The sequence below is a fragment of the Dufourea novaeangliae genome, unplaced genomic scaffold (genome assembly GCF_001272555.1).
Source record: "Dufourea novaeangliae isolate 0120121106 unplaced genomic scaffold, ASM127255v1 scaffold287, whole genome shotgun sequence".
NCBI classification, from domain to species: domain Eukaryota; kingdom Metazoa; phylum Arthropoda; class Insecta; order Hymenoptera; family Halictidae; genus Dufourea; species Dufourea novaeangliae.
In genome coordinates this window covers 60915-76292 of record NW_015374165.1, presented here as the reverse complement: position 1 = coordinate 76292, position 15378 = coordinate 60915, and the positions used below count along the sequence as shown (strand labels likewise).

Sequence of the window (15378 nt, the reverse complement as noted above, 5' to 3'; positions counted from 1 at the left end):
ATTCCGCGATACAGCAATAAACTAAAACTGAACTAAAGACTAACTAAAGACTAACTAAGGAATAACTAATGACTAAACTAAAAGACGGTCCGTAAAACTAAAACAGCTCTCGCGAGTCACGCACAGCCATATCCCGTATACCCGCTTCACGCACGACGCACGACGCACAACGCACGACACTCTCCGCAGCGCCTCCAGCGGCACGATTAGAGTACAAACATAAAGGCTGCTTACAGCCTGGGATATCGTAAATAAGCCACGGACCCTGGAGGAGTTTTCCGTGGACGGCAACGAAGGGACCTCCCGGTCGAAGAGGGTCATTCTTGTATCTGCAGTCGTTTGACACGCACTGTTCGAGACGACGTAGCAAATATATATTCGGTTATACCATCATTGTTTGCGCGAGTTTTCTTGGCTCCTTAATTTTCAATCGTTCCTTACAATACTTTGTACCAATTACTCTATTTGATCACCAATACATGGGATGAAATTTATTCATACAAAGTTTCGTTTGAGAAAAAACTGAGTTTTAAGATAGATCAGACTTGCATACATTCGTGTTAGAATTGTGAAAATGAAATGGAATGAGACATAGCATCTTCTTTTAAATTAAAAAGAACGGAAGTAAATATTTGCAGAGCAAATCTTTAGAGCAACGTTGTAAAGTGATCGGGCTTATGCTGGACCGATCACCATAAAAGAAATGTTAAGCATTGACTGAAGAGATACAACAATCCACGAAATACCTTTTCGAGGGTGCAGTACGTCGCCAAAGCTCAGATTCCTTGCGCACATCGAAAGACACGGACACACTGTATTACGATAACTAACATTCGAATTTATAATAATTAGAAGCAATAAGTGGATACGTTGTCCGAATTCTATTCTGTAGCACTTGTACATGACGAAACTGAAATTGAATTTTTCCGGAGACGTTATCGATTAACTCTAGGAAAACAGGGCGCGAGAAAAGTCGTGATATAATCGAAAATGAAATTTTTCTACGTGTAAAAACAAACTGAATATGCAGAATAAAACTTTTCTTATGGAGTTTCGTTTTCGAGAAAGTCGACTGCACTCTATACACACTTGTTCCATAAAAATAATTATATATTCATTTCTAGATTATATTTTATTATAAACATTGCTTAATTCTAACTTAACTGTGGTAAGTTTTTATACGATGTATTTGTTTACTATTGTATACTGTTTATTTGTCTTGATACTGTTACGTTAACCGCGATTTCGGCCGGTCGGGCGGCCGTTACACGGCACGAACAAAGTGCTTTCCCCCCGGTCCCTCACCACCGTTCGCGTCCCCGCGAGTCCCACCGACCTTTTACCGGGCGCCAGGTACGATTTCACGTACCGACCGATATTCTCCGAATATCGGACCGAAACCTGCCCCTACGAAGGGGCTAAAATCCTCCGAACGACCGGGAAGAAAGCACCCACCAACGGATTTTCTACAAAACTAGGGTTTCCAGGGTTCGCAAATATCGGAACGATAGACTTTCCCCGCGACAGGAATTCCCGTAGGACGACACAGACAAATAAAATAAATCGAAGCCACCTCTCGGGATCGGTTAATAGATCGAATAACAATTTATTAATATTCTCTCGCCGGCCTCTTACGAGACCGCGTTACAACATCGAGGTGAATCATCGAGGAGCATAGGTGCGGTGGTGGCGGTGTGTTCGTTAGAGATCCCGCCACCACCGGTTCCGCGCGAGAAGGCTGTCGTAGGGGTTTTAGTGGGTGCGAGTTCCCACACTACCTCGGAGTCCTACCCCAGGACTTCGAGGTGTGCATAAGGCATTTCCCCTACGTTTGAAAAAAAAAAAAAAAAAAGGTGTTGGTAAGTTAACAATGGAGTAACAATTCGACGGTCGACTATCGTCGCGGCCCGCGCCCTCGGTATCACCGGATTCCGGTACGATCTTAGGTTCTTCGTTATTACGCGGTCTACGACCGCTCAAGATGTTTATTACGAAACTTACAGAGGCGTGATCGGACGGTACCACGATATCGCCGATAACAAAATATAATACAAGGACTTGAGCGGCAAGCGCATTGCTTTTGCGTTCTGGAGGAAAGCTGCCCGGGATTCTCGATATTATTACTCCCGATGTTAGCGAGTTACGATATTAAACTGTCGGTCGCGACATAATCATGCGAACGAGATCTAGATTGCCGTATGAAAAATAGAAGAGAGAGCTCACTTACAGTTGTCGATAGTCCTCCTCTCGATCTCGCTCCCTGCCGGGTCTCGATACACGCGCGATACGCTACCTAACTATACTCGCTAAGACGGGCCACTCAAGTGACGATTTCGGGGCTCGTTACGCGACGCGAGGACCTAGTGGGCCCCCCACTAGGCAGTCCTATTGCCCCTCGTACCCCCTGTGACTTCTGCGGAGCCGTGCTCCTTCGGCCCCGGGTCGACTCACCAAGGAAGGATCCCCTGGCCACGGAGATCGCTTCCCTTGTGTGAGGAGCCCGGCTTACACCCTCTTACGTGGTTGCTGCGACTCCTCACGGGTTCCCTGCCCCCTGACTCCTCCATCGTGGGGTCCTTCTTCGGAGGAAGACGTCCGGGTCGCCGATTCTTGTTTAATGGGTGGTTTCGTGTTGCCCCCTCGGCCGACCAAGCACCTCTCGAAGCCAGTGCTCGGTGCGAGGGCAGGCCCTTTTCCTCCTGTCCTATCCCCCTGGGATAGGACCCTTATCTGGTCGAGCGGTCGCTCGACGGGATTCCGGGGCGGTCCCTGAAGCAGACTCGGTGGGTACGGGCGATACCGCATCCCCGATCGCCACGGCCCTGTAATCGCGAGCGGTAGCTCGGCGCGAGATTACCACGTGATTAGTTTAAATTCTACCGGTAGCATGTCCCTACGAATCCTCCAGGAGCGCTCGGATGTTATTTCGCGCGAGTGAGACGTTGCGGGGGGGGGGGGGGGTCCGGTTCTCGGTTCTTCCGCGCCCGAGTCAAACTTCGGGCCGGGAGGGGCACGGCGCAAAATGCGTCGTAATAATACATGCCTACGTATATGACTGACGTAGGTACATGTATAAGCAAAAGACAACATGGTACAGAATCCTCTCGATTATCGTCGCTAACTTGGGTCCGCGAGGGGACGATAATCGTGAACTACGCGAAACGGTTCTGACTCCCGTGAATACGTTCTTTACTCGAAGCTCGAGCCTCGGCAACTCGCCATTGTAGTACTCTGAACGTAGAAAAGGACAAGCCAGTGAAAAACAGAGAAAAAGTTTCTTTTCCCACTCGACTCGGCTGCGTGGCCCGCCTGCGACGCTCTCGCCGACCAATGATTACATTATAGCCGACGACACAGTCCGATTGTGTGTGTACCGTTTCGGCCAATAATAAAAATATGTGTGACTGAAGGTGATCCAGCTACATTGTATTCGTCGGCAGCTCTCTGGGCAGTCGCTGACGATTGAACGCTTCGACTAATCGTCGTACATTCCCCCGCTCCGTCCGTCGAGTCCATCGAGCGCATAGATTGTTGCCCAGCGCGCGAGACAACGCTAATGCAACGATGAAATTTTTTTATTTTTGATTCGTTGTTAATGAAACTTTTATTAGTATATTGGTGAGATTTTTCTGATTAAAATGATACCAAATGTGACATAATTTGGATCATATTTACACATGTAGAAACTGTTAATGGTTCATATTAGTTCATTATCGATTCTAATAAATCATAAGTAAATATAACCCAGATTGCGTCGTGTTTGGTATAATTTTAATTAGAAAAATCCCACCAATATGTTTATAAAAGTTTCATCAATAAAGCACAGCAAATAAAAAAGTTTTATCGTTGCATTAGCATTGTCTCACCGACACCCGGGAATGTAACATTTTTGTGGACTCCCAATGTTCAGTCGTCAGCTCGTGAACGGGAAGCCGTCTCGGCGCGCTGCGGCAACAAAGTATGCGGTTGCCGAGTCCGCCCCCCCCCCCACCTTTCCGGTCACAGTGGTAGGGATGACGCCTAGACAATAATTGCATATCAACAAAGACTCAATAATCGTGAGGACTCCTTCAGTGTAAACATGAAATCATGCACAGAGTTCGGAATCAAAACGATTGTTTTCATAGTCATAACAAGATACAACTTGAAGAAAAGCAAACTTTTGAAGAAAGTAGCTTGAAAAAGGTCGCTGCTAGGATGCTATAGTTCAAACGTTCGTTTGGAATTCAATGCTATTAATACGTGCAGATATGTATTACGGAATATGTCTTTGTCCAAGCATTTCTAATACGAACAACGGAGTTTGGAATTCAGTTTCAAGCGCACTGATTGCTTTGTGAAGGACGAAGGAAACGGAACGTGACCCTAGACTGGCCTAGACAGTCGCATGTTAACAGGTACGCCCGATGAATTTTACTTGAAATTGGTTCAATTTCGTGAGGCTTCCTCTACTTGCGTTGGAATGCTTGCTATTGAAATCTATGACCCGCCTGCTGCATCTTTCTGGTATCGTGTACCAAAATTTTTTTTAAAAAATTCGAAGACCAATATTCCTTTTAAAACTATTTGATACGTTAGTAGTACCTGAAAGCATCAAGGCTGGTGGGAATGAATATCCATTGTAGTGGACAAAGACAATCAACAGAACCATTAACAGCTTTATTCAAGTTATTAAAGTTTACTTAATAATACAGATATTCTGCATGAAATCCTTTGAAATAATTATTATGGCAACCATACACAAGTTAACTTCATATTTTTCACAAAAAAAAAGAATGTTTTAGAATTGTATATTTTCAGTTTGCAATGTTGACCTATTTTTAATTCTACAAAAATGGATTTACGACCGATTCTTCTTCGTTTGTTATACCCTCATGATCTTTCAAAGCAATGTCTTCTAAAAAAATATAATTATTTTAAATACCATTACACGATTGAAAGCTGAATATTGCACACTAAAAGAATAATATGGAGTATTCGAGGACGTTCAGGGTCAACATCAAAATCAAGTTCATCTATTTCTGAATCATTTCCATTGCCAAGAAGTGATAAAAATTAATTAAGAACAGTCTCTCCATTTTTTAGGTTTTCAAAATAACGCATCTAGAAGCATACGTTTTATCAATAGATTTCTTTATAGAGATGCAGTGAAATTCAAATCATCCTGTCACGTTAAATATATCGTTAACAATTATAAACAACAGTCCTTATCTTGGAAAATCAACAATCTTGTTCTATTAGTACTATACAGGATGATTCATACATGTATGTCAACACTTCAAGGGTAAATCTACACACCGATATAAGTAAAAAACGTAATATAAGCATATGTCCTATGTACGTTAGTTTTTGAGTTATGGATGATTAAAGAAACTGTCCGGAGTGCACGATCTCAAGCCATTAGACTTATACTTTTGGGGCCATTTAAAAACTATTGTACATTCAACGCAAGTGAATAATGTGCACGATCTGCAAGAAAGAACATCAAATGAATTTGAGACTATTCGAAGAATACCTAATATTTTCTAGCGAGTGCGTCCCCCCCCTGGACGGAAAAACGTAAATTTTACCCCACCCTACGAGAAAAACATTGGATTTTGCACCCTCCTCCCTTTCCAGAGTTACAAAGTTTTTGCGTAATATTTAATATTGCAGTATAATTTGAAACACGACCAACGGCCTTTACTAACGATACGCATACATTTTCAACGATTTATCATTTTAAAAACAAAATAAAGTGTGTCTGACTACGTACAGCCTTCTTCACTGTGGCAGTCGATGTGTTAATATTTTTGTCCCCCCCTGACTGATAACCTAGCTACGCCCATGTGTGCAGTAGTATGTTAAGGCTCGAGTAGGGCACTTCGAACGTCTTTAATCATCCATAACTCGAAAACTAAGGTATATAGGACATACGTTCATATGACATTTTTTACTTGTTTTTTTTTTTCAAATTTCGTTTAACTGACTCAACAGCAATATGTTTGCTCACGATAAATAATGAACTAGTAGTCCCAGTAACACCGTTTTTCTAATCTTTGAATGTCATTAACAGAAGTTTCGTACTGCCGATCGACAAGAAAGGTTCCCAGATAGTGACAATGAAGTGATAATAAGGTGATAAAATAAGTGCCTATTGTAGTAGACGGATGCAGTTAGCGAAATAATGTAATGTACAAAATCTACTGTATTTTAAGAAGGGAGAGTACATTATTGTTTAAGCCAACATATGTTATAATGGTACTCATTGTAAGTAGTTTGAACGAAACATAGTCATTTGTATTTTCATACTACACACTAGTAATTTAGTTTATAATTAGTCCTTATATCGATATCTAAAATTTTCTGAATGATTGAATAACCAGGTACCCGGGTACCCCAGCCAATCCTACTCAGGTAAATCAGACATAGAATAATCGTTGCACCCTCAGTTTCTGGACGTGCAATATCCCAACAACGAGATTCAACTGGAAAAACGAAAATAGTGGGACCTTGTTATATGTGTCACGATACTCCAACTAACTGATATATGTAGAAAAACGCGTAAGTGTTTGAGTGAGAGAACACATTTAGAAGGTGTAGAAGGTCTCAATTAGTATAAATGTATAAAAAACAAATTCCAATCAAGCATTTTGTATTCGGTATAATTTACTCATAATTTTTTCCCATACCTCTTCCTATTAATTTAGAAGCCATTCCACTGAACAACAGTTTTCGTTGTGTGGATACCCAGATACCTGCCTTATTTAACGAGCATATAAATAGGTTTGAGGTCTTCATACTTAAAACTTGCTGCTTATATTTTTGTTCTACAAATGTAAATCAATGTAAAATAATCCAAGGAATGAGATTTCAGAGCAATTTTAAGATGTTTCAACAGAAACATATACATAAAATTTTTAAACACTAGTTGAAAATTTGTACTCGGATACTCGGTTATAGACACAAGACTTGAATTAATTTGTAAAAAAACGAATTCCCATAAACATGTAGTAACAACTCTCATACTTTTCACCCTGCTTCTTAATCATAATAAACTGCTTGTTAGGAAATCCTTTTAGAATCCACACTACCTATCTGTGTTTCGGGCCTCGTCTTAACGCCTACCATAACGATTGCCTCGAAACTTTGATATTTCGCGGCGTAACGCGATGCTTCGTGTCTAGAAAATTTAGGTATATCATTCCCATCACTTCAGTGGTTCATTTTGGCAAACTAATTACTGCGGATGAAAGCGGCCAAGGTCGATATGTAGTTTTACTTCACAGAATTTCGTTAAAATAGTATCATAGGAACTTATGCTGTAGTGCAGCGATTTTCTAAAGTAATAGTAGCGCAAAGTATAGTTTGAAATAGGGATACTTATTTGTCACTCAATATAGTATAACTGTAACGAAACAAAGATTATAATTATTTATTTATGAATATTCTTATTCTAGAAACCCATTGTAAATTGTAGATTCATGATAATTCTACAAACTCTAGCCTTCGTTAGTTTGTGAAAACAACTCAAGAAATTCCATATGTTCTGCAATCATAATAGGGACAACAGTAACCTAAAAATATGGAAATAATCATTTACTTTCCACTAATTCTATAAAAAGTTTGCGTAATAGATATTCAGATAGAAGTTTTACTGTATTATATCTTTGATTGAACAGTTCCGTTTCTGTAATGCAACATATTGACATCTAATAGAAAAACATAGGATAAGTCCGGGAGAGATGGACCATTAGGAGAAACAGACCAGAATCGTATTTCTCAAACTATACATCAAAGGCTCCACCTGTTAGTATTGTTTTATTTTAATGGAAGTTATTCAGCGCGTCTATAAACCTGGCATCGAAGTTTCAACGGAAGAAAATTAGCATCTTAATTGTGGTAAGAGCTAGTTTTCAGTCAATTTTCTTATCTAGTCATAAAAAAGAGAATCATTCTGTTGTTTAAGCAGATGATTGCGCCATCTTTATAAACTGAGTTTCAATGACATGTATCGTAGATACAATTATAACCTCAGACAATAATGTTCAAAACAACCACAATGGCGCAAATAGGTATACTCGGTAGAGATGTACCGTCTGGTCTATCTCAATCATACTGTCTTAGTGTAATCGACATTATTTAAATTTTAACTAAACACAATTATAGACAAAACTTTTAGCCTTTACAAAGAGATTTCTTATCTAGCCAAGTTGCAAACGAAGATCTTTCGCTCGGTAAACTGCTAGACGTGATTTCACCAGTACTTGCCCTCAAACTAGTTAGTAACACTAGCTCAGTAATTATATTAATATACACAAGTTTATTGGTTCAATAAAAAAATTTTCTCGATAAAAATAATTGTTACAAATCAATTTACTGAAGGAATATACCATTTATAAGAGCGGACCATTTCACCCGTAGTGGTTAGGGAGAGGTGGGCCAAAGCCTAAAAATTTATTTTCTTTATTCTGCAACTATTTATAAAGATATTGCGTTCTACTAATTACATGTGTTAGAAAAGATTATCCACTATACAAACCATTGAATACAATATTCATTATTTCTAAAATATTCGATTTTCGGACATTAAAAAAAACGTGGTCCACCTCTACCGGACTTACCCTACAACTTGTTCGTTTTGCTCCAATAATAGAGTATTTACCATTCTTGTTTTTCTTACAAATTATAGATAATTGATTTCAATTCGTATTATAATATTTGTACAGGAAACTTCCTAGGGTACTCACTTCTAAGTGGCACGTGTCCATTTCGTAAGGGCGAAGACACCATTCTTTCGTTTCTCCGCTCGTTCCTGTCATCTTCTCTCTTCTCGCGTCCTTCCAACTGGGCGATTCGCCTCAGCGCGTCCGCAAGAGTAGCGCGAAGACAAACTATCTCGTCTCTTTGCGCCAAGGATTGCCTCTCGAGGTCTGCGACACGGCCCAACAGGGATCCGGTCTCGCACTCCAGCATCTCGTCTGCAAAAGGGAATTCTCGTTCAGCGTGTGAAACACAGGACATCCAATGACTCATGCAGCTTTATGGAATTGTTTCGCGCAGTATACATACGAAGGATGTTGTATAAATTCACACGGTCTATGAAATAGCCTTCCACAGTTCCATTTCAATTTTTAGTACTTTGGAATTCTTATCCGGTGATAGGTAAAGACAAATGATACACTAGTCACGCAAAATATTCCAAAACCGTGGATAAAATCAACTATCTACGGTATAATTCATTGATAAACAGAATTGACAAAATTAAATTCAAAGAATTCTTTTAAACGTAGAACGGAAGTGGTCAGCTATGTATACTCTGTGAACATGCTGCAAAATCCAAAGGTACACGAATGCATTTTAATGATTTGTGAATATTTTGTAGATGAAATTTTACGCAAAATACGTCTGACTCGGCCTGTTAGTGCCGGTTCTGGGTACTTGGTCGCCCCTGTGCAGAGTCTGCTCTCCAGACCCACTTTTTACCACCCCCTTATTTCGTTCAAATTAAATTTTGGAAAAATACAAAAATACTTCTACTTTATATAGGATAAGATGAACAAGCCCTAAACAAGTGCTGTTTAGGGTCCGCAACAAAATCTGTTTTGTTTTCGTGAAAAAATTAACGTAGCCCTTTTACATGGCAAATTATATGAAATTCTGGTTGTTTGTTAAATTTCTCAGCTTCTGTAAGGGCATCATTAATGAACATATTGAAACATTCATCGCTCCTTTTTTTAATAATGTAATGTTTGAGATTTTTTGAAGCATAGGTATATTCGGCAAAGCTCATTTTTAGGCTTTGAAGCATTTTACTAACAATATCTATCTTTGAAAGCAAACAGTTCAAAATAATTATGAAACATAGGGTTTCCCAAAGTAGGTGTAAATCCTTGAAGGGGGTGATTCCTGGGGTGATTTGAAGCAACGTTTTCCTTAGCGAAAAAAAATACTCCGAGGCTTTTTTAACGAGATATTAACGAAAAACCCCGACCAATCAGAGCGGGAATCTGCCGGCCGAGCTCATGCGGCAGCGTTGGCCTGGGTTAGTTATGGTTTGCCCTGCGGAGGGCGCGGTTTACAGGGGTCACAACCGCGATGACCCCTCGCGCCACCCGCAGGACAACCAGGGCCGAGAGGGTGGTACTGGGGGTAGTACCCTCTTTCGCGGTCGGCCCACGAGAAGACAGCGTCGAGGGGTGACCCCTAGATGCTATAGGTAGGAGGGGGAGGGGCATCCACAGCCGTCCCCGGAGGAGAGCAATAGCCCCCCCCCCCAGAGAAGAGCCCACCCTCAATTGAGGGAGGGCAAGGTCCGGGCTGGTCGCGGTGAGTAGTCGAACGATCCCGTGACCAGCCCTCACACGTGAGAGGGTCACTGGGGGATTTTTAGCGGGTGGAACCCCGCATTGGCCGTCTCCGCCCCCAGCGGAAGACGTGCACCTTCAACAAGGTTTTTCCCCCGTCAAAAAAAAAAAGAAGGGTTAGTTATGGTTGTACCACAAACAAGCAAGGAGGCAGGCATCGAACAGAATTGCATAGAATAGCAAATAAAAAATTAACGAATGAAAGTACAAAGATCAATTTTATTTGTTACGTCTTTTTCATTTGCTATTCTACACAGTTTCCTTCGATTCATGCCGACTTGCTTGTTCATAGTATAAGCACAGCGCGTAGTCAACACTACCGCGGGAGTTCAGCCAACAGTCTTGCGCTCCAATTGGTCGGGGTTTTTCGTTAATATCTCGTTAACAAAGCCTCGGAGAACTTTTTCGCTAAGGAGAAAGTTGTTTCTAATCACCCCACCAAACACCCCTTCCAAGAACATACATCGATTTTGGGACACCCTGTATAAATATTACAACAATCATATAAACATTATGACCGGCCCTATGATGGGTTATTTTACTTGAGAGGCAAGCTCTTTAATTGTTTCACGTATTGGTTCCATTTATTTAATTTTATTCACATTTATAAATTTAACTACGTCATCGATCGAGTCCGTGTACAATCAGTTGTGAATTGACTGCTTAAGAACAAGTATAACTCATCGCGCCAGGTGTAGTTGATGCGTATTGAGCCCGTATTTTCAACAATTAAGTAAAAGCTGGGAAATGAAGTCTCAAACGCAATTTCGTCATTCTAGATTTTCGTCTTAGTTTGACATGTAGAATTCACCATGTGAAAGTGTCCCATACTTTTATTAGCACCCTGTATACGAATGCAACCATAGTCAACTTGCAAGAATTTAAATTAAAAATTGTATGCCTGAGACAATAAAAGTATTGAAACTACAATTGTAAAATCAGAAGAATGGAGTTTCAGTATAAAAATAATCCATCTTTGACTGTGATATTGATTGAGTTTGATTCGACTTTTCATAATATTAAATGTTTTCAGTCTCCTCTTATCCTTCCTTTAAATTTAACCGTAGGGACACTGAGGAAGTGCGGCTGTTGTATTTGTAAAACGGAATCATGATTTTTTTTTACTTAAATTGATTTTGTTGATCATGCTAAGTGTAGTGCGTATAACGTAAGATATTCTAAAAATTAGTCATTTGTACGATGTTTAATAAATAAAAAGAAAACTTCTTCGCCGAACCAATTGTTTTTACTTCAGCCGTAAATAAAACACGAAGAAAGTAAATTACAGTATACAGTGGTCAATGTGAAACGTTACAATTTATATTTTTGCGGACCTTTTAAAACAATTGGAAACTACAAATCCTACGTGATACAAAATATGTATATTAGTACAGTGTACTCTAGATATATTGCAGCTTGTTATATTGAAAGAAGCGATTTCAAAAGCACATTTTTAAAACAGAAATAATTGCGTTATTAAAAACGAATGCTAGCTTTTGAAAGGTCTGGCAAAGAATAAAGATTGGTTATACTTTTTTTTAATTATCATGGAACATTGGTAATTTAATTTTTGTGTCTTTATTTTAATAAATTAATTGAAATATATAGCATGAAAAATGTACGTCTTTGAAATGTATGTGGGATTCATTTGTCCGCATTAAGTAGAACCCAATTCCGTCTTTTTATAGAATCCTTGCATCATTTTACACGGTTATTTTGAACATACCTACGACATTTCTCTATATTCTTTTATTCGATTTACTACACAGTCTAAAGTTTAGTTGAACCTATCCACCATTTTATATTTATACGACGTCTTGTTTTACACGATTTCGATTTACACAATTTTTCATGGAACGTATGTACGGTGTAAATCGAGGGATAGGTTGTACACTTATTATACAATCTTCCTCATCATAGTTTCTCGAATCGATATTTATTAAAATTACAATGAATTTCATTATATAACAGAGAATTAAATGTGACAAACAAAATTTCTATGTACAAAATATGTTAAACATTTATTTCTATTTGTCTATAGAACTTGTATGTTCCATAATTATTTTAAGTATAAGATTTGTAACAGAAATACATAGTATAAACTCCATCGTTGTAATTTGATACCATTTTGAATTTCAACAAATCTTACTGTAGAGAAATTTAACTTCTTGATTGTTCCCCTTTTTGTGAATCTGCCAGATTTTAGGAGAAAAAAGAAATTACACAGACCGATTGGGTAAACATTAATATGTATATTAATCCTTATGACAACGACAAGGACATAACGTAATTGAATATGTTGAACAAACAAAGCGAAATAGGTATACATTGTTTACGCAAGTTCCTATTTCCGGCAGGGCGGAATATGTTAGAAGCTTCAAAAAATTGAGTACCACAAAACAAACGTATGTGTGAAGTATTATTCACGCTGTACACTACTTAAGCACCCAAAGAAGCTTCTCGTATGCAGATAAGGAAACAATATACTTAGTGTTTAGAAAAGTTCCAGTATGGAATGCACTTATGAACGACGTTTACGACTTATGGTGCATGGTTATACATGAAAGTATCGTGTCCAGGAAGGATGTCGTACGTTACGGACACTTTCTTCTTATCGTGCGGCTACTCCTACCGCCGTGTTTTTCAACAAGGAGATAGGTTATAAGGAAGGAACAGAGAATAAAAGAAACAAAAACAGAAACGGAGAAATAAATGAACAGGTAATTTGCATGTTATCCCGATGAATGGAACAGAAAAGAGGAGTTCCCTACATAGGCTAATCCACGTAACTGGTAGGAATCTAGATTCCATTTCTGGTTGCACATAGCAATGACTGGTAGAGAAACAAGTTGAATAATTTAAGCAGACAAATATTTTTGAGTGAATATATTATTTCAGTATGTGTAACGGCACATCTATAATATTCAGTTTGTATAATATATGCCTTTTTAAAAATAGAAGCTTATACAGGGCGAGGCACTAACTATTGCCACCTAAAATAACTTCGAGAGTATGATAGTAGTAGAAAAGTTTTCGAAACAAAAGTTGCATGGGACAACGGGGGCTATTATATGACGTTAGTTTTTTGTTGCTAGGTGGAGTCGCTTCAGAGATTTGAAGGTCAACTTTGTTTTTCTAGATAGAATGTTATGTTTTGGTACTTATTTTCTGAAAGCGGCTATCGAGACAACTCCAATAATGTGCAACACTAAGGTCTTTGAAGGTCAACGAAGGTCATTTAAGGCAAAAAGGTAAAATGAACTTACGTTTACAGAAGGTGTTCAAAGTGATTACCATTGGTATCAATGCAATGCTGCAATCTCCTTATCACGGATTGAGTACTATTTCTTATCACTTCGGCACTTATCGAATCACATGCTCTAACAATTCTCTCTCGCATATCTTCAGGCGTAGTTGGAACTTCTTTATAAACAATGTTTTTCAAGAATCCCCACAAGAAAAAATCCAGAGGCGTCAAGTCTGGCGAACGAGCCAACCACGGTACAGCTCCTCCGCCTCCAATCCAACGATTTGGAAATCTTCTTTGCAACTCATTTCTAGCCACCAGCGTAAAATGTGCCGGACACCCATCGTGTTGATACCACATTATGTTCCTTGTTTCTAAAGGTATTTCTTCCAATAACGGACCTAATGTTTCTTGAAGGAATGTGGTGTACTTCCTACCATTAAGATATCCTTCGATGAAATGGGGGCCGCTAATTCTGTCCTCAATAATCCCACACCATACATTCACCGACCACGGTTTTTGGTGTGCAACTTGCCGCAGCCAACGTGGATTTTCAGTTGACCAAAAATGCATGTTATGCAAATTAATATTACCATGATTCGTGAATGTTGCCTTATCAGTAAATAAAATCCAATTAATACATGAGTTATTTCTCTGAATCTGGAGTTGAGCCCATCGGCAGAATTCAATGCGATTCATGAAATCCGTACCAGTTAATTCTTGGTGAAGACTGATACGGTAAGGATGATATTTATGGCGACGCAGAACACGAATAACACTTCTATGGCTTACGCCAGATTCCCTTGTGATTTGACGCGAACTAACACAAGGATCTCGAACCACAGTGGCAAGAATACCAATTTCCGTTTCTTCGTTAGTTACTTGCTTTTGCCGGCTATTTTCCGATGGATTAAGGCGTGTAGGGTGAGAACGTTGAGGATATCTTTCAGCGTATAAGTCTCTAGCTCTCACTGAATTTTGCTGGCATTCTCCGTAAATGAGAAGCATATCGGTTTGTTACCGCTCTTATTACTTGTTACGTTCTTCGTACACCGCTGTTATTGTTGTCTTGCGATATCGTCCGAACAGTGTTTACATTGTCAGGTTTGATAAATCGCCGTATTTAGTAAATATTTACTGTATTTGCACGATATGCGAGAGAGAATTGTTAGAGCATGTGATTCGATAAGTGCCCAAGTGATAAGAAATAGTACTCAATGTCAAATGTAAGTTCATTTCACCTTTTTGCCTTAAATGACCTTCGTTGACCTTCAAAGACCTTAATGTTGCACATCATTGGATTCACCTTGATAGCCGCTTTCAGAAAATAAGTACCAAAACATAGCATTCCATTAAAAAAAATAACGATGACCTTGAAATCTCCCCTATGCCTTCACCCACGCAGAAAATGTTTGTCACAATATGCCCACTTGTATACCATGTAAGTTTTGTATATAACATTTTTCATATTATTACAAATACCGGCAATATTCAAAGTGTTTGTAGTTTCAAGTAGTTATTGCCCCACCCTGTATACTGTATTTCTGCATACATTCACACGTATGTAAAAAGTGTACGAAACAAATAAATTTCGTAGTAAATATTACTTATCCAGCGACTATTACTTGTCTTTACTTTTCAACTACCTAACATAACTTATCAAGCACGATAGCATTGCAATACATAATTGGATTTAAAATCAAAAGAAGTCTTATTCGTATAAAAAAAGTAATCATTTTTTAAACAGAAGGAGGCAAAATTCAATCTTTGTGAAAAAATTATTTT

At 39.0% G+C, this 15378-nt stretch overlaps 1 protein-coding gene across 1 annotated transcript in view; it reads right to left on the bottom strand.

Annotated features, from left to right (window-relative positions):
• The window catches only part of LOC107192017 (echinoderm microtubule-associated protein-like 2), a 146145-nt gene that overhangs the window by 116888 nt on the left and 13879 nt on the right, over nucleotides 1-15378 (bottom strand). Inside the window, exon 2 of the mRNA XM_015581191.1 lies at nucleotides 8730-8960. Coding sequence (XP_015436677.1) covers nucleotides 8730-8960 — 231 coding nt within the window. The remainder of the gene's footprint in view (nucleotides 1-8729; nucleotides 8961-15378) is intronic.